The 20,592-nt window shown below is 35.0% G+C and overlaps 1 protein-coding gene across 3 annotated transcripts in view; it reads left to right on the forward strand.

The window, feature by feature from the left end:
• The window catches only part of LOC150095640 (uncharacterized), a 205,250-nt gene that overhangs the window by 141,157 nt on the left and 43,501 nt on the right, over positions 1-20,592 (forward strand). For 2 of the 3 annotated variants that reach the window (XM_090409716.1, XM_090409715.1), the window contains exons 16-17: positions 3,448-3,506; positions 11,233-11,350. In XM_090409716.1, coding sequence (XP_090265842.1) covers positions 3,448-3,506; positions 11,233-11,350 — 177 coding nt within the window. The remainder of the gene's footprint in view (positions 1-3,447; positions 3,507-11,232; positions 11,351-20,592) is intronic. The other variant, XR_016550027.1, reaches the window with a different exon arrangement.

The following is a 20,592-nucleotide window of genomic DNA, read 5'->3' on the forward strand; positions in this document are numbered from 1 at the left end:
ATGCGTTGGGCTTTGGCCGAGTGGAACTTATTTTTGATTTTAAAACAGTTTGGTATTAATTTGGTGTCTCGGCACCTCTTTAAGAAGGCTAACCTGTTTAGTTGCCGCGCCAATTTCATGGGCTCCCCCCTTCCCCCCCAGCCAACTTTTACATAGAACACCTGGAAAAACAAGCAATCAATACAGCCACTCTCAAACCAACACTTTGGCTATGCTATGTTGATGATGTGCTTGCTATTTGGCCAAATGGCCCTGAGACATATAAAACATTCTTAGCACATTTAAATAGCCAACATCCAAAAATCCACTTTACTATGGAACTGGAAGCCAACAACTGTCTGCCCTTCCTGGATACACTCATCACACGTCTCCCAGATGGTTCCTTATCATTTTCAGTTTTCAGAAAACCCACACATACAGGCAGATACTTACACAAACAATCACACCATCATCCTTCTCAACAATATAGCATATTAAAAACGCTAACCCATAGAGTGAGAGCAATCTGTTCAAATGACAAGGCTCTTACTGCTGAACTGACTCACTTACGCCACACCTTCTTGGCCAACGGCTACAATCCACAAAAAATAAACAAAATACTAAACACTCCTAAGAAACCCCTCCCACCATCCACCACAGAGAACTACAACAAAACAGTCACCATCCCTTACATTAAAGGCACATCCGAAAAGATCTCAAGAATTCTCAATAAACATAAACTACGCACTACATTCAGACCATGTAGCAAATTAGCCACCCTCATCCGCTCACCCAAGGACAGCATTCCTCCTTTATCACATCCAGGAGTCTACCAAGTACCCTGCTCATGCAATCTAGCCTACTACGGTCAAACAGGAAGAACTGTGAATATCCGCATCAGCGAACATAAACGATACGTCCGGAATTATCATTATGGGAAGTCGGGCCTAGCAGACCATGCTCTGGATACCCCTGCATACAGGATCAACTGGAAAAACACAAAAGTACTACACAGAAACCCATATAAATCAGAGAGATTGTTCTTAGAGGCGACAGAAGCCCTAAAACACACTCCAAATCTCAACAAATATGGCTGTATTAACTTGCCGAAGATCTGGGAGACAGTCATATTAAGAAAAAACTAGCACTTTTCTAGGACTCTAGTAATATATGATAGCGGTTTTTTTTTTTTTTTTTTTTCAGATAGAGGGCGCCAAAATCAGGACTCTAGTCTTTGTGTTGCTGCTACAATTTTGTTTAAGTACACCATGTTGTTTTAGTCTCACGTATTGTGACAAACAGTGTTTTTGTGCTCTGAAGATGCTGGTTATAATACCAGCGAAATATCAGCATCAAGTTAATAAATTAATTATTTACTTAGTTTCTGTGTTCTTTTATACCGTTAAAATAATAAACAACATAGAAGTTGTTAAGATTATTATAACACTTGTCGTCATTCTTGTGCCAGACAACACATAATGATTGATAATGTTAGCATTTTGCTTCATGGGAGAAGGAATCTGTTTAATTTATAATTTACTGTGAAACAAAGCATCTCAAAAGATACTTCTGATTTTGAGTTGACTAAAGAAGAGAATTCTCAATAAAATTCCAGTTTTTTAAAACTGCATTAACTGAAATGATATACAGATTTCATACTATTGTTTTCTTAATACTGTACCCTCCATGGAGTTGCAAGGCTCATCTAAGGAGGTCAGTGCTAGTTAATACAAAGTTTATCATAACACTCCTTAAACTCATCAGTGGCTTGCACTTTTATCACCCTCTCAGGCAATGTATTCCATGCTCCTACCACTCTCCATGCAAAAAACTTACATCTTACTCTTTTACTCACCACTTTGTTTTTCAGATTTGCAACATAAAGTATTACTTTGAACCTGTAATGTTTTATCCTTATTTACACTTATAACAGAGGAATAAGCAAGGAGATCTGTTGATTATTAGCAGAGAATGTTTTGGGGTATTTCAGCAGCTGACTGTTAATGACTTTCTCCATTACTACAGAAAGAATTAAAGTGAGACCAATATAATGAATTTAATAATAAAGATTTGTTTCCTTCTCTGTAAATATTTGATATAAGCTAATTTTTAATCATCCATTAAGTGATATAGGAAAATATAAAACTTATTAACTCTGGAATACAACCCTTTAGAGCAATAAGAAAAATTTCATCATTACCAGGAAACTTGCATTTGGAATTGCACAAGATTAATTTTGATCTCTCTCTTTGTGTGTGTGTGTGTGTGGGGTGGGGGGGGGGAGACATTATGTTGCAAGTTTGTAACTTCTTAGATAACCATTAAGTAGATTAGAGTTAGATTGAAAGCTGAATAGGAAATAAATTTCCATGACATATAAAATGTGTGTATTGAAAATACATAGGATACATGTATCAATTGTAAACCTATATACTTATGTTAGTTTATATAGTATATGAGTTCTGTTGGTAAGCTAAGAGTTAGATTATCCAGAAATCCTGCTTTAGAGATCAAGCATGGAACTATTTATAAACTGTTTTGGGCCTCCAGCAAGCAGAATGATGGTCTCATGTTGGGCATTGAAATTCATAAACACCTTCTAACTGGAACCTGTTGGTTGAGGAACATGCCTTGAGAAATAATTTAATACCATAATATAATCACAAGAAATTTGCCATTCTGATCTCATTTTATTAGATATACAACAAGCCTGGACACTTAGATGCGTTCGATAATTTAGGATCCATGCTGTAGAGAACATATGTGGTATTTTTCATGCCAGTTTTGCTGTAAAGCAGCGCTTACTTATTCTGGATAACAAAAAATCATCTGCTGGATAAACTTTCACAAAAATCTCAGTGAGATTCTAATCACCTCCTATTAGTCCAGAGCAGAGATTTCATTTGCTTGGTTACTGAAATTGGCAAGCTTATATATCTGCAAAGCTGGAGATTATCATAAGGTCAGTAGAAACCTTTGAGAAATGGTTGGCATTAGTTGGGTGATATTTGACAACAGTAACAGATTGTATATCTAATACCATAAGAAGGATATATAGGATAGGAGTCAAATGGATGAATCCAAAAATTAGGCATGCATTGCAAACATAAAAATTTATTAGAAAATTATAATGATCAAGAAGTGAATAGTTTGCATGATGAGCTTAAAATACAAGTTAGGAACATTAGAAATATTGTGCAGCAAGTGAGACAGAAATATGTGGTGGGATTAGTGAAATAAACCAAAGGAAATGCAGTTGAAATTCAAATAATTTCTGTTAGCTAAAAATCCCCAATCCTTTCATTGGCAGATTACGTATGCTCGAAATAACGGATCTTCAGCATTTCAGCCTAGTTAATTTTTAAATAAATAATACTGGTTAATGATATTTATTTTATTTAATTAAAATGTTATAAAATTAACAGTGAAATTACATTTCATTGTTAAAATTCATATGATTCTTTATAGGAGAACAAAAAAAGAAAAAATAGCGAAAAGGGTGATAGTGTTGCACACAAACAACAGAGGTAAGTAAACAGTTTATTTTGCATATTTATGATTTTTTTTTTGTAATTGGAAACAAAAATATATAGAAAAACTATACATAATTACAGACCTATATCTTTCATTCTGGAAAGTGTTGTATAACACTTCCAGGTAAAATTTTGGAGTGCATTTTTATAATTATGCAGATTGCCAGTTTGTCAGTATGTATATTTTTCAAATTTTCCTCACCATTTGCATCTGTTAAGAATATTTCCTCTTTCATATGCTGAGGTATGCACACTAAATCTAATGTTCATGTAGTCTTCTCGCTATCATCCGACATTCAGATCTGCTGCAGTTATATACTTAGAACTGGATAAGTCAGGGTTGCAGCCCATACTATTTGCCAGAGAGAGCAGTTTCCTTTTGATGGACTTCTGATAAAAATTGAGAGGTCTTCAAACCAAACTGAAATTGTATTGATTGATCTGTTTATCATACATCAGAGAAGTTCTATTTAATTGTTCCTCTCACCGTTAGCTTTTTTAAGTAAAAATGAAGGTTGTATAAATCTTACATTGCTCTAGTCACATTGCACTAGTCATTTATTAGTAAACAAACTAACTTTGAATTTTTCATTTTATTCTTTTGACCATTCTAATCTAATTCAGTATGTAATTGCAGTAATGGTCTCCAGCTCTTTGCCTTGAAATGATCAGTGATATACATTAACAAGTTTCAGTTTGCTATCTGCTGTTTATTCAGTATAGAGAAAATTCTTGAATTACAAATATGAATTTTGTTTTTATTTAAAAATAAAATTGCATAGATTTACATGTACTGTAGGTTTACCTGTGATGGGTGGAGTCACATAAAATAATGTAATCAGATCATGTCATGCTGATCATCATATAATCTCATGCATTACATCATAATCAGCAGGTAGTGCACATTAATAACTCAAGAAAAAAGTAAAAGGCAAGAAATTTCAGGTGGTTAAATTATACTCAACAAGAAATTATATTCTTGATTAATCCTTTACCCAGGTGTAAGCAAACAAGTGCATGTGAGGTGTCTTCACAACTAGGCCACTTTTGTATAGAACCTGTTTATGCTACCCAGACCCCTGCGAAAGTCATATATTTCTTATGTATAGTAGTAGAAGGTTTATCACCTTATTACTAAAATACTCCAGATCAGAGATAGTTTGTGGACAGTTTTTTTACTTGGTTACAAACAACCAAGTTATACTTGCCAATAATTCATGTTTAATCCTTGATCTGATGTGATTTTCCCTTTTAGTCATTTCCGACCGTAGGTGACTTTGTAGGTATTGCCCACAAAGTATTCCAGGCGAGATTTTTTTACAGCGTAGTTCACCATTGCTCCCCGTTCCCCGCCCCGCCAATTTTATCTGGGCTCAGTACTGGCATATGGCTGGGACTTATTCATGGCTGTAATCCATGTGTGTTCACGGAGCCAGTTTGCCTGTTCTGGGGGACGAAAAACCCGAGTTTCCAGATGAAGAAACCCCCTACCTCCGTATGAGACCGGCTAACTCACCTTTAGTTGAAAGAGACCAGATAAAGGTTCCTCATGTCACTGATGGGAAGCGAACCCAGGTCTTTCTGACCAAGCTTCGTCTACTATACTGACTGAGCTACGGAGGCTCTGTTTAATCCTTGCCAAAGATTAAACAAGAATTATATTCTTGTTTAATCCTTGATTCAAATGTACACAAAGAAAGTTTGCACATGAATTATCTTTTCAAGTATGATGCAAGTGGTAGAAGTTCTATGTAATCACCCAAACTTAACTCTAACAGTTGTGGAAAGTATATTTACTTGGTTACAAAGTAAATTATACTTGACAAGAAATTATATTCCTGATCAGCCCTTTACTGAAGTCTAGCCCACACTCACAAGACTTCAGCCCTTTACTGAAGTCTTGTGAGCGTGAGCTAGACTAGGGACTTCCCATAGTGACTAGTGTCATATACATGTCCAAAAGAGAGTGTGTTGTGGGATATTGAGACTGTCGACTTTGCATCAGCTGCCATCTGTATTTGGACATGTATATCACTATACATTATAATCCCTCAGTCTAACTCATACCAACAAGATCTTAGTAAAGGTTGAAACCAAGCTGAGTAGTGATTCCCCCCCCCTGCTTAATGCATAGCATTATGCATCCAAAAGGAAGTGTGCTTTGCATTATGGGATAATAAAACACCCAATGCAAAGTCATCAGCCTCTATATACAAATAGTCTAGTCATGAAGATACATCACATTCAAGTTTTATTTGCTTACACTTGGATAAAGGAGTAAGCAAGAATATTTTGTAACCAAGTGAAAAAACTTGCCACCTATATAAGGTACCTGGTAATCATGATGCGAGATGAAGGATAGCATGCCCTTGGCAAATCATTGCTCATGTTCCTTATGCTATCCCATATGGGAGAAATGAGATTTTCATTATGGAAATCTGCTCGTGGTATGCTTAGAAAGATTAGTGGTGAGGAAAATCAGAAGTAGTCGAGATTATCTAGTAGACATATTTTTGGAATAATTGGTGATATCAAATGCACTGCATCTGCTTAGTCAGAGTAGATGAAAAAGTAAGATTATTTTTCAGTAAGTCAGAGCAGATTTTTAACATAAAACTTTCTTTTAAGTTGAACTTTGAGTTTTTCCAAAACATCTTTTGTAATAGCAATCATTAAAGAAAAGGAAATCAGTAAAGTTAAAATGGTTGTAGCATCAGGAGAATGATAGAGACAACAAACTTGACAAAATGATTCAGAGACTTTTAGTTGAAGAAAAATCAAAATGAGATTTTAATTTGAACAGTGATATCCTGTATCGGAATGAACTTATGCACAAATACTATAACATAAGCTTTATATAAACAGAGTCTTCTTGAGAAAACCTGAGATGCATAGTTATTGAAGTTGAGAATAAGATGTGACTTTGCAGAAAGGAGATGGAAATAAATATGAGGTTAGAGCTGAGGTCGTGATACTTAAAGTGTGTCTGAAATATTTTGAGTGGGTTATCTTTTTTCACATACAATCTGTTTTTCTTTACTTGACTTTTCATGGTTGTTTAGGGTAAGATTTGAAATTGGAAAGGAGTAGTAAAGCACAAAGAGAGAGAGAATGTGTAACATAACATGCACTAATGAATTCTTTGCTAAGTCATTACAAATGAAAATTTTGCCCAACTCTTCTGCAAATCATTCTCCACACTGCTCCCCCCCCAATTTAACTACCTGGGCTTTCTCCAAGCCCACCTACAGAATAGTGGCAGCAAGATTATTTACTAGCTGACTTGTGAGGCTCTTGAGGTATCATATTAGTTATAGTCCCATATACTCCCTGGTGGCCAGTCTGCAGAATAAACTTTTTAACGGTTTATCCTTAGAAATGTTTATTCTTGTGTTATGCCAAACATCACTCATATTGTTGGAACAAATGGGGTAAAAATAAACTGAGGCATTTGTTCTATTCCAATGTGGTTTTTACCATTTGCAGGACTCCTAGGAAGGTATAAGGTATTATACCTTATCCTCTCACCAACCCTCTTCTTACTATATATATCAATGACCTACTTCAGCTTACCTCCAACCCAATACACAGTTTTGCAGACAAGCACATTACTAAGTACTCCTCCCTTTCTTATGATAAACCTTACTCCACACAACTCGTCTCAACCTACAGAACATCAACCACTAGTTCCCTCAATTCTAATCTCCAAGCCATCCTCCAATGTGGTTCAGATAACCTAGTCAATTTCAATGCTAATAAGACCTAGTAGAGCCTTATTTCCCATATAAAAGAACCATTTTCTCCCAGTATTATTTTTGACAGCACCCAAATTTCCAGACAATTTGAGATTTTCCTTTGTGGAATTACCCTGACATCAAACCTCTCCTGGCATAAACACATAACAACCATTGCATCCTCATCTTCTAAAAAAATAGGATTTCTCTTTCGCTCAAGACGTTACTTCACCCCCTGAACAGCTGTTAACCTTATATAAATCACAAATCCGCCCAGCCATCAAGTACTGCTGTCATATATGGTGTGGGGGCCCCAAAAGCTCCCTCAAAATGCCCAACTCAATACAGAGGATAATGTCATTAATCAGACTTATCAATGACCCATCTCTTACTCCCCCCCACACACTTTCTCACAGATGATCAGTCTCTGCACTATGTGTATTCTACAAATATTTCCATGAAAAATGTTCATCTGAAATAGCATCAGTAATTCCCCCACTTAGTACTAAGCTCATTGTAACACGTGCAGCTGTTGCTCAATATCCCTTCACAGTGCACCTTGAAATCCACAGAACAAGTTTCTTCTGCTCGTCCTCCTTCATCCCTGCAACTGCTGTGCTGTGGCAGTCTTCCCCTTATTGTGTTCCCCAGGGAATACGATATACAGTCATTCAAATCAAATGTGAACAAGTACCTTCTCTCCCAACCACCCATACATGGTACTAACGTACTATAGGTTAATCAACCAACCTCTCATGTATGGGCTCAACATAAAAAAATACTTGGTGATGAAACTCATCTGCTACCTAGTATTGCACAGGGCTACAGAAATATGGCCTTTTCTCTGAGGGTTATAGATGCTCCATGCCTTGATTCTGACCTACATTGATTTACATTCGAAGATAATTTCCTCCACACAACAACAACAAAAATAAAAACACACAATACTTTATAAACAAAATTAAAAACATAACACTCGACAAAGACGACTTATTAGTCAGTTTCGACGTTTCTGCCCTTTTCACTAATGGCCCCATCAACGACACACACAATTCTCCTACTACAGAACAAATTTGCCGATATTACGGCCCTCTTTGCCCACATACTAAAGTCCAGTTACTTCGTGTGGCAAAACAAATTCTACCTACAAAAAGAAGGTACAGCCTTGGGCTCACCACTATCCCCCTCCAATCGCTAACTTCTACATGGAAATCTTTGAGCAAAGGGCTCTTGATTCCGCCACTCTAAGACCGACAGTCTGGCTTAGATACGTTGACGACGTGTTCGCGATCTGGCCGCACAGGCGACAAATGCTAAACACACTCCTCAGCCACCTGAACAAACAACACGAACGCATACAATTTACCATCGAAATCAAAAACCAAAATTCGCTCCCGTTCCTAGACACACTAGTCACACGTCTTCCTTCAGGCAGTCTATCCTTCACAGTCTACTGAAAACCGACACACACTGGCCAATACATACATGCTAATTCATACCACCACCTATCACAAAAATATGGAGTTATTAACACCCTTAAAAACAGAGCCACAACTATTTGCTCCAACTAGCAAGCCCTGAAACAAGAACTAAAAATCATTAGTGACACATTCATAAATAATGGCTATAACAAAAATACTGTTAATAAAATACTCTATAAAACTACAACAAAAACGAATCTAGATTACAGTAAAACCATAGCCATCCCATACATTAAAGGGTTATCAGAAAAAATCAACAGAATCCTACTATAACCTCTAATTATAACCTCAATGCCACCCTTAAACCATCCACTAAACTTAAAACCATATTCAACTCCTCTAAGGATCCTCTCCTCCCATTAGCACATCCTGGAGTCTATTGCATCCGCTGCACCTGTAACTTACCGTACATTGGTGAAACAGGACGGACATTCCTTATACGCAAGAAAGAACACATTAGACACATTAAATATAACCATTATGGTGAAGCAGGCCTCTCAGACCACGCACTCAACACCTTACACCAAATCAACTGGAAAAGCACCTGCTCCTTACACCGCACAAAAACCTGGTACGAAAGGAAATTTAAGGAATCCTGCGAAATCCTGATAAACCACCCAAACATCAACAACAAAGATGGCATGAAAATTCCAAGGATCTGGATGGCACACATTCAGCCTACCTAATATGAAAGATCCAGCATAAGTCAGGACTCTAGCCAATCCTTAGCTAGTATTAGAAACCATTCCATACCAACTGGCTGGAATGATGTTAATATATGTATATAGTAGACAACACTAATAATAGGACTCTAGCGTTGATGTATAATTTTTTTATTTTATTTTTTTATTTATTTATTTATTTTTTATTTTTTTATTTATATATATATATTTTTTTCCTCACCAGAGATCAGGCCAACAATTGTTGTAGCGGTTGGTCAGTGTCTTTAACAAACCAGTTTGATTGTAGTATAGCTTGTTTCCTGTGTATAGTTGTATGCTCCAGAAGATGACCTTGACATAAAGGTCGAAACGTCGAATGTAGATTTTAGTTATATTAAACTAAAGTGTTTATTCAAACACGGTAGTTGTCTCCATAATTTTCAAAAATGCGTTCGGATCACCGTGTAAGCCTAAAAGAAAGGATAATTTCCTCCAGTGTGTGGTTTAATGCCATTCGGCTGGGGGATACATCAAAGACTTAAGTCTCATCAGACTTGAAGGTGTAATAAGAGGATTTGATTGTCTGACTCTCTGGACATCACTAAAGTTCATCTGCATTCACATTGAGATCGTCTGAATGTAATTTCTTTTGACATTTAGATGTGGAAGAATTAACCTAGTTAGGCCTGTGAATTGTACGTTCTATTTCACCTGTCTCATGAATACGTATAAAGATTTTTCACATGCATCCATTCCAGAGTGGTGGGATTTTCATATCCTGTTGGTTGAAAGAATGAAAATAGTTGATCATTCAAGGGGACATCTTTAGTAATCTGGTACCTTTTCAGATTTTTAAATTAAATTCAAGGTCAGGCAATAATTAAGTAATGAATGAAAGCAATTATTTCTCTTTTTTATTATCAGGTTCATTAAAAATATTTTATCTGAATGACTTTCACAATATAATTGATAACATTTCTTCTCCCTAAGACCATTTAATTTTAAAAAAATCCGGGAAAATCCTCTAATTCTCTTCTCAGATTACATTCATAGATAGGATTTAAATCTAGTTGTATCATAAGTGATATATGATGATGCCATTCAAACATAAGGAGTGTAGTGCTCTCTTTTAATCTACTTGGAAAATATTGTATATGATATTTAATTAAAACATGTATAATAATAATTATTCTTAAACTGTTCATTTTTGGTCTAAGCTGTTAAAACAGAACTTTTATTGTTAAAAGACCATAAGATTTAATGATTACAAATACAAAGAGCCAACACGTTTCACTAGCTACTGTCTAGCATTTTCAAGGCTGTACTGATGTGAAAACAAATGCATCAAGTTACATGAAAACATACACTTTAGTAACTGTTAGGCTGTTATATTTAAATAATTATTGTTATTTAATTTAGAATGATTAAATTAAAATATAATTAAATTTTTCCACACATATATAGCATTTATTTGCCATAGGGCCTTCTGCCCTCGATTGTGGGAATAATATTAAAAAAAATCATGTGTATATTTGTTTTCATTCCATTTGGTCTTTAGTATCCTAATGATTTGGAAATTTTATATATATTTGAATGAAACAGTGAAAATGGTCAGAAGGTGTCAACTGAATCCATATTAGTAGTGAGTTAAAAAATGAAATTAATGATATTCAGCAAGTGCTATTTCTAGTTTACTTTTGGCACATTTTGAGATATCTGACTTTGCTAATATAACTTTGTAATACAGAAATACTTTTTTTTTTTTTTTTTTTTTTTTTTTTGAGAGGGCTTGAGAAGACATTATTGAAGTGACTTGTGACAATTTGATCTATTTTTGTATTAGGACACAGTCACCACCACTTGATGAAAACATTCCACTCACCACAGCATATCCTCCTTCAAATGGTGCAAAACCTCATGTTATGTTCACTGGAATGAAATGCATAAGTGTCTTAGCTAGGGTGAGTAAAGCAAATATTTTCATTTTATTTTCATGATTCGATATATCTTAGTTCCTTCTCCCTATGTCATCTGTTTTGACATTAACATATGGACACACATTCTAAATACTATTATTATTATTAATAATATCTGACCTCCATGGAGTCAAAGGACTAATTGCAGGAGATTTATACTCTTTCGTGCAGAAAGACTATCTACCCATGCCTTAAATCCATTCACAGTCTCTGCATTCACCATGCTTTCAAACAATGCATTCCACCCACCAACCACTCTCCATGCAAAGAACCTGCTTCTCACTCCCTCCTTATACAGCTTTCAGGGATAGCCTCTAGATCTCCCTTGCTTCTGTCATTGTCCTTATTATTGCCATGACCTATTGTCAAGCTCATCACACACATTCACAAACTATACTGTTTTGTCTTCACACATTTCTGCTAACATTTTATTCTAGATTTTTGCTCTCTCTGCCCCCAATTCATCATTGCTATACTTGGGCAACACGCATACCAACTTCCTACCACACTATTGTTTTTCACTCTTCTCAATAATCTCCTAATATCCAATCTTGCATTCTCCCTATGCCAAACTAAATCATATGCTCCAACCACAACCACTAATTCCCTCACATGCTTACTTCTGATATACAGTATCTCAATCACCCTGTTCATTCTCCATCCTGAAAAATATACCTTATGCACCCTCTCATTCACAACTCACCTTTTATGATAGAATTTCCATATAGTGATATTCTTGAGTCATTCTTTTTTTGCTACATCTACTTCTTTCTCTCCACTATCTTTCATTTTATTCTTTCACGCTCTTCTGTTCACATCTATTACACATTTAATTTCATTCTGTCATTCTGTACACACCTCATTCTTCAACACTTGCATTTCCACAATCATTCCTGCTATTGCATCATCAGTCAGGCACACTTCCCCTTTTTTAATCATTTCCATATTCACAATCACATTCTACATGCTCATATTCTCATGCTCTCTCTCTCTTCTGGCTATCCATCTTACATCCATCACTGCCTTTCATCTGGTATTATTCATTCCAGATTCCCTAATTTCATTCATATCACTGCAATCCATTGCCTTATCAGACTTTCTCCACACCTTCACTCTCTCTTACTTCTCTTATTTGATTTCTCAACAAAAATATCTGCCACATGTGCTCCCACATATATATTGCATTCCTGACAACGAACCATCTTGGTAAAATCTGCACCACTCAGTACACTTGTGTGTCTGAATGTGTCTGAATGACCTTATTCTTACTTCCATTTTTGCCTCTGTTCACTGTTATTCTGAAAACGTGCTTTACACCGATTAACTTCCAAATGCAAACACGCCTCACTCAAAACCAAACCAGATTAAAATTACTCTAAAGTTATGATATATCACTAACAATGAATATCTATATTTTTTTGCAGACTATATGTTGCAGAATTTCAAAATCTATCCAGGTGCTGACATTAGTAGTGACCATAACCTTGTCTTAATGAAAACAGAACTGAAACATAGGAAACAAATCCAAAGATACAAACCAATAAGATGGAACCTTGAAAAATTAAAGGGTAAAGAAGTAAAGAGAGGATACCAAGAGGCAACTGATCATAACATTCCAGAAAACATAAATAGTCAGAATAATATTGAAAACCAATGGAATATGATTAAAGAGTTAATTACAAATTCATCAAATCAATTATTGAAAAATGCAGAAAAAGAAAAAAGAAAACATTGGATAACCGATGAAATACTTGGCCTTATGGATGAAAGAAGAAAATATAAAAATGCTATTAAAGAAGATGTGGCCAAATACAAATATCTTAAAAATCAAATTACAAGAAAATGTAGACAAATCAAAAAAGAATACCTGGAAGAACAGTGTAATAACATAGATGAATTATTTAAAAAAGAAAACATAGAGAAAGCCTATAAAGAAGTTAACAAACTGACTTTCAAATTTAATAAGAACAGCAAAACCAATGCCATCAAAGATGAAAATGGAAAATTACTAATAGAATCTGAGGATATATTAACGGAATGGAAGAATTATCTTGAAAATCTCTATAATGGCAACGAACTTGATGTTGATGTCAGCATAGAAAATCAAAATGAAGATAATCTAGGACCCCCAATAATGCGAGAAGAATTTGATAAAGCACTGTCTGAAGTCAGTAAGGGAAAAAGTCCAGGTGTAGACAATATTCCCATAGAACTGCTACAAAATCTATGTGATGAGACAAAAACTTTACTCTATCAATTAATAGCCCAAATCTATGATAGAGGAGAAATACCAAAGGAGTTTATGAAGGCAACCATAATACCAATACCAAAAAAGAATAATGCAAACAAATGCAGCCAATTTAGAACAATAGCTGTAATCTCACATGTTAGCAAAATTCTGCTAAAAATTATTCAAAAATAGATTGTCTATTGGATGAAGACCAATTTGGATTCAGAAAGAATAAAGGAACAAGAGAGGCAATACTCTGTTTAAGAACAATAATAGAGAGACGATTAGACCTTAGTCAAAATACTTATATTTGCTTCCTTGATTTAGAGAAAGCGTTTGATAAAGTAAACCAGCAAATACTCCTAAATTGTCTAACTAATATCGGCATAGATTTGAGGGATAGGAAATTAATTTATCAAATTTACAAAAATAAATGGACGGATTAAAATCAATGATAAGGAGAAAATATAAGGAGTGGAGTATACTTTCACCACTTTTATTTAATTTATATATTGAAAAGGCCATTCAGGAAACTAAAGATAAAATAAATAGTGGCATAAAGATAAATGGTGAGCAAGTAATGTGTATGAGATTTGCTGATGACATAACCCTTGTAGCAGAAAACAGAAGAACGTTAAAAACAATGCTAGAATTGCTAAATAATAACCTTGAAAAATATAAAGTGAAAATCAACACAGATGAGACTAAAATCATTGTTACAGGCAAAATCTCTATCAATATAGAGCATATAGACATCAGCGGGAAACAAATAAAACAAGTGAAAAGCTTTAAATATTTAGGAAGCCTAATAACAGAAGATGATAGAATAAGAGAAGACATAAGATCAAGAATAAACATTGCAAAAGCCCAATTCTCTAAGATGAAAAGCATTTTAACAGGAAACCTCAACCTACAAGCGAAAAAAAAAAATTAGTAAAGACATTGATATGGAGCATTGCACTGTATGTATGTGAAACCTGTCAGAGAAGATGTAAGAAGATTGGAGGCTTTTAAAATGTGGTGCTGGCACCACATGAACAAAATAAAATGGACAGGAAAAAAATCAAACAAACACGTCCTGAGAGAGATAAACGAAACAAGAACTCTAATTAAATCGATCAAAATTAGAAGGGATAGGTGGTTTGGACATATACTTCGACATGATGGACTTGTGAAAAGAATAACTGAAGGCAAAATACAGGGGGATAAGAAGAAGGGGGTAGACCAAGGAAAAGTTTTCTTGACCAAGTCAAAGACAGCACAGGTTTGAGGAGTTACCAGGAGGTTAAGAAGAAAGCCAATGATAGAGCGGAATGGAGGAAATTGCTGCTGAGCTACCAGTCCCAAGACTGATGCAACTGATGATGATGATACGTTGCAGGAGACTGAACTGTTGGACATTACACAAAAATATATTTATGTAATGTTTCATAAGTGAAACATTGTTATGTATAAGATAGTTAATGTCTGAAAACATTATATGCTTTTCTACGATGTATTTCCATATATTATGCACTAAAATTATTTATATATTAATATAAATGAGAAATATAATTATAGTTATAAACAGTGCTTGAAAAATTTTGTGGTGGTCCATCAGTCAGACAAATGGCAAATAACTAATATCTCACGAGTCAGGTGTCAAACTCTAGGAGTACCACAGCTGCTTTATGTATGTAATATATATATATATATATCATAGTTGCATGTTCAATTCCAGACCTAGTCAGTTACAACAAGCTTTTTTTTTTTTTTTTTTAATGCTGTGGTGTAAATATGTAATGGTGAAATGTGATATGTACATAAACTTAGTTGGCAGTAGTAATTCTGGGATTTGATTCATGAGACCAAGGAACAAACTTTGGAACAAACTTTGGAACAAACATATCAGAAGAATTGAAGTTAGGCACTATCAACATAAGGGATATCTTTGGAAGGGAAATTGACTTGGCAGCCGAATCATAATTACAGTTATAAGCATGGCTTGAAAAATTTTGTGGTGGTCCACCAGTTGGGCAAATGACACATATCTCACTAGTCAGGTGTCAAACTCTAGGAGTACCACAGCTGCCTAGTATGTAATATATATCATAGTCGCATGTTCAATTCCAGACCTGATCAATTATAAGCCTTTTTTTTTTAATTCTGTGGCTTGAAGAAAGCATACCAAAAGTTCATAGACATAATTGGTGTTACTGAGATAAAGGATAAAACAGTCATGATAGTGCTAAATAATAATTATAGCATATTATATTTGGACAGTAGTTATCAGGGGAAGGAAGGAAGATATGTTTAACATTCAACACCAAACACAAGGTTTAAGTTCTTGATTATCAGGCGGTTTCAAGGAAAGTTATGCAGGCATATTTCAGAATGGATAATGAAACTGTTTGTGGTCCCATAGAAGGTTCTGCTAAGGAGCAAATGGAGAAATTTTTTGAATCCTTATTAGAGAAAACAGCTGAAATAATGAAAATAGAAACGTATTCTTTATTAATGACTCTCTGGTATATATCATTTTTTTTTGTGAAAATTTGGAGAAAAGGACAGGGCTGATAATGACAATAAGTGTCTACTGCATTTCTATTCAGGACATTGACAAATCATCACTAACATGTTTCATAAAGATATGCACTAATTCACCTGAAAAGAACATGCAAGAAAAAAAGAAACATCTTGTTGACAGTGCTGTTCATGATACAGGGCAACTGAAAGTAATCATCACTTAGTTTTATACAGGATAAAAATAAATATATGTTTTTTGATATGATATATTTATTTTTAGATATTTTTCTTTATATATGTATTTTATAACTTTAAAAAGTTTTAAAAAGAATTAGTCAGCTTTTAAGAATGAACTTTAGACCCAAATATACACATATTGTTAAAGGAAAAAAATTAACGAGTTTGAAAAGAAGAACCAAACCTTGGAGTTTTGATTGAAAACTCTGAAGAAACATTGATTGATTAAGCTAAAGAAGCACATGGTGAAGTTGTTTGGAAGGACAGAAAAATCAGAACTCCATGGTGGACACAAGTTAACAGAGCAGTCCTGAAAAAGAAGAAAGCATAGCATACCAAAAGTTCATAGAAAATATGTCAGCAGATGTCCTAAAAGATTGCAGAGAAAATTGTTAGAAAGCTAAGCTAAACAAAAGTCATGGGGAGACTTTGGTAAGAATTTGAAGACAAATATCTTAAGTTAGCAAAATAATCTGGAGGATAAAAATCTTTGAAGTAGAGGAAAGAGTACTGTGAAAGGAATCAGAGATGGTAAAGATAATTTAAAAACAAGATAAAAATATTCTTCATGTCTGGAGTAATTGCATTGAAAGATTACTAAAAGGAAAAAGGAATGGTAGAAAGTGTTCAACAGGAATACAAACAGGAGTAGATGATATTTGACCAGAAATACCAAAATATGGAGGTATAAAAGTTTTGGAGTGGCTAATTCAGAAAATTTGACAGAAGGTTATATTCTGGAGGATTGGAGCAGAGCTCTTATAGTGTCCATCTATAAAAAGGGAGGTGAAACAATGTGAGAATTACAGAGAAATTTTCCTACTAAGTTCCAAGAGAAATTTATGTGCACACTTGAGAAAAGGATAAGAAAACTTGTGGACAAGAAACTTGGAGAAGAACAAGTTAGATTCATTTATCAACAAATAATTGAGAAATCTTGGGAATACAACAAGGATCCTTGTCATATACCTGATTTTACATCCATCATCTTTCTATACTTCTCTCAATTCTAACTGCTGACTTAAAAAAAGTTAAATATAGAATAGATTTTAAAAATGCATATTAAGTTATTATCAGTGATATTAGAGCATGGGTAGTAATGGCTATAGATTGACTTTGATACTGACCAGTGGTGTGTGTATATACAGCAATCTCCTTATAAAGAAAGAAATTAAAAAATACAATATGTATTATTTCACACAAACAGTTCCATAAGCACTTAAATGTATTGTTCATTCCTCTTAGGTATGAGCACACCATTCTCAGAGGCACATTTCCATCCTTGAACACTATCAGTTTTGCACTAAATTTCAGATTACTTCCATGGCTTTCTCAGGTTGATATTCTTCCAAAGGAAGCTTATTTAGATTGGCCATTATCAGACCATCCAGTGTTCTGTGAGTTTTTTTTCTATCAGGTTTATCTAGCTGAATCCCTACTCAATAAGGCTTACAGAATTACCACTAATATTAAAAAAGGAACCAAGATTTATAATACCTGAGTGCAGTCCCCAAAAAATGACTCTAATAGAACATTAATTAAAAAAAAATCCTATGTCAACCTTCAAAACAATCAGATAGACAGGAATGCCAAGACTTCAGAACAGCAGTGATTCTCCCACACACATATATATATATATATATATATAATCAGTCACAGATAAAATAGCAAGGCTGCTTCATCTGAAAAATATAAAGGTTTCTTTTCCCCAATCAACAAGCTCTCTGATTACCTGAAACCTCCATATCCACCACTTAAGAAATTGTAAGTTTAGCTATAGGGGTGGTTTACAATACATAGGACAAGCAGGGAGGTCTCTAAACCTCTCTGCCTACTCTAGCAGTATGCCGATCAGGACACTTCAAAGACATTGGGAATGAAAGAAGACATAAATCAGATTTATTAAGAAATATAACATCTTCTGCATAAATCAGAAAGTTAACATTAACATCTCCAACTTTGATATCAGGTTTAATACCACTTTCTTTCATAATGTGATCCATATAGATAATGAATAACAGAGAGGATAATATACATCCTTGTCTCACACTAGTTTTAACATTGAACCGTCTTCCTGTACTTTCCTCAATTCTAACTGCTGATGTACAACTCAAATAAAGACTAGGTATTGCTTGATATAATGCCCCACTGCCATACGACTGTAGCATTTTGAATAGCTTCTCTCTTGGCACCTTGTCATATGCCTTTTCCAGATCTACAGTACTTAAATACAGATGTTTGTTATATTCCCATGATTACTCAACTATTTGTCTTAAAGTGAAAATCTGATCCTGACAGCCTCTATCTGGCTTGAATCCAGATTGTTCTTCACCAAGCTTCCCTTCCATAATCCTACTCAACCCTTTCTCTACTACAAGCTTTCTCTGTAGCAGCCACTACAAGACTTTTACACCCTTTGCCCAAAAAGAAACCAAACTTTTCAAAAATAGAAGAAACTAGTGGCACTACCTGTTATATCTTTTTGTTGTCGAAAGCGACAACCTTCATTAGTGTTGTGTCACCTGTTTATGACATTTGTTTCATTAGAAGCTGAGTTATAGTGCCAAGGGTGACAGTGTGTTTTGACTAACAGTTGGAAAATAAGTTTTAAACAAAGAGCTACGATTGACTTTTGTGTTAAACTTGGTAAAAGTTTTTCCGAAACTCATCAAATGCTTCAATAAGCATACAGTGATGAATACTTTTCCCCGTACTCAAGTTTATGAGTGGTTTAAGCGATTTCAAAGTGGTCCTGAGACGCTTGAGGATGACAAAAAGCCGGGCCATTCAAAAACTGAACTGAGCTAAGTTGACATCCAAAAAAGTGCACGATTTCATCAAAGAAAATCCGAAATCGTCTGCGAGATTGATTGAAGATGAGTTATGGATTCCAAAATCAACTGTGCACAACATTTTGACTGAGAGTTTGGGCCTTCATAAATTGAATTCGCGATTTGTTCCGCACAAGTTGACTGACGACCAAAAAATGTATCAAATTGAACACCGCAAGAACCTCATTAAAACCGCTCGTAAGGACTCAAAATGATCGTTACTGGTGACGAAACGTTCACTCTGGCACCAGAAGAGGGGCATCCGAAAAAAGTCACTTGGAGAAGTCAAAAGTGAAGACAATGCTGATTTGTTTCTACGATTCCAAGGGCATTATCCACAAACAATTCATTCCGCCTGGCCAAACGGTCAATGGTGAGTTTTATCTCGAACTTTTGAAGCGATTGATAGCAAGAATTCGTCACATATGGCATGAATATTGTGATGCAGGCAGCTGGTCATGATAATGCACCGTCTCGTTGTTCGAACATTGTGAGACGGTTTTTGAGCAAAAACCAAGTTTGTATATTGGATCACTCGCCGTATTCACCTGATTTAGCACCCTATGACTTCTTTCTCTTCCCCCGACTTCATTTGCTGTTGAAAGGAAAGCGATACGACATCATTGAAAACGGTTCAAGTGGCAGTAACCACGACCCTTAACAGTGTCCCAAAAACTGATATAAAAAAAACTCATTTAACGAATTAATTGACTGTGCCAAACACTGTATCGAAGCTGAGGAAGAATATATTGATTGAAATAAATTATTTGAATAATTATAATTGGCCTGTGTTTTATTTTCTATCAAAAGTTCGGTTTCTTTTTGGACAGAGGGTGTATACCACCATACTTGAATTCTGGTCGATTATCATCTACTCCTGCTGCCTTTCCACATTTTAGACTTTTGATGGATTTTTCTACTTCAAGTATGGATATGTATTCCTGTTGAGTGATTGTTGAATGTTTTTTTACCACTGTGCTATCGCTGCTTGTTTCATTTAACAATTTTTGAAGTAATTACTCCTTTCTTCAAGGATACCTTTTTCTCCTGTTTTCGTTTCACCTTTATCATCTCTAATTTCTTTTACAGCACTCTTTTTTCCATTTCTGAGTTTCTTCGACAACCTCCAGAATATCTTGCCACCTTCTTGATATTTATTTTCTATATTCTTGCCAAAGTCCTCCCATGACTTTTGTTTAGCTAGTTTTACACACTGTTTCGCTTTCTTACATTTGTCTCTGTATTCTCTAAGAGCACAAGCTGACTTATTTGCCAGGAACTTTTGATATGCTTTCTTCTTTTCCTTCACTGCCTCTTTAACTTCCTGTGTCCACCATGGAGTTCTGATTTTTCTATCCTTGCAGACTTATCTAACCACATGCCTCTCTTGCTGAATCAATCAGGGTTTTCTTCAAGGCTTGCCA

Source organism: Typopeltis vanoorti, chromosome 20 (assembly GCF_054136105.1).
Source record: "Typopeltis vanoorti isolate ZY-2024b chromosome 20, IOZ_Tvanoo_1.0, whole genome shotgun sequence".
NCBI lineage: Eukaryota > Metazoa > Arthropoda > Arachnida > Uropygi > Thelyphonidae > Typopeltis > Typopeltis vanoorti.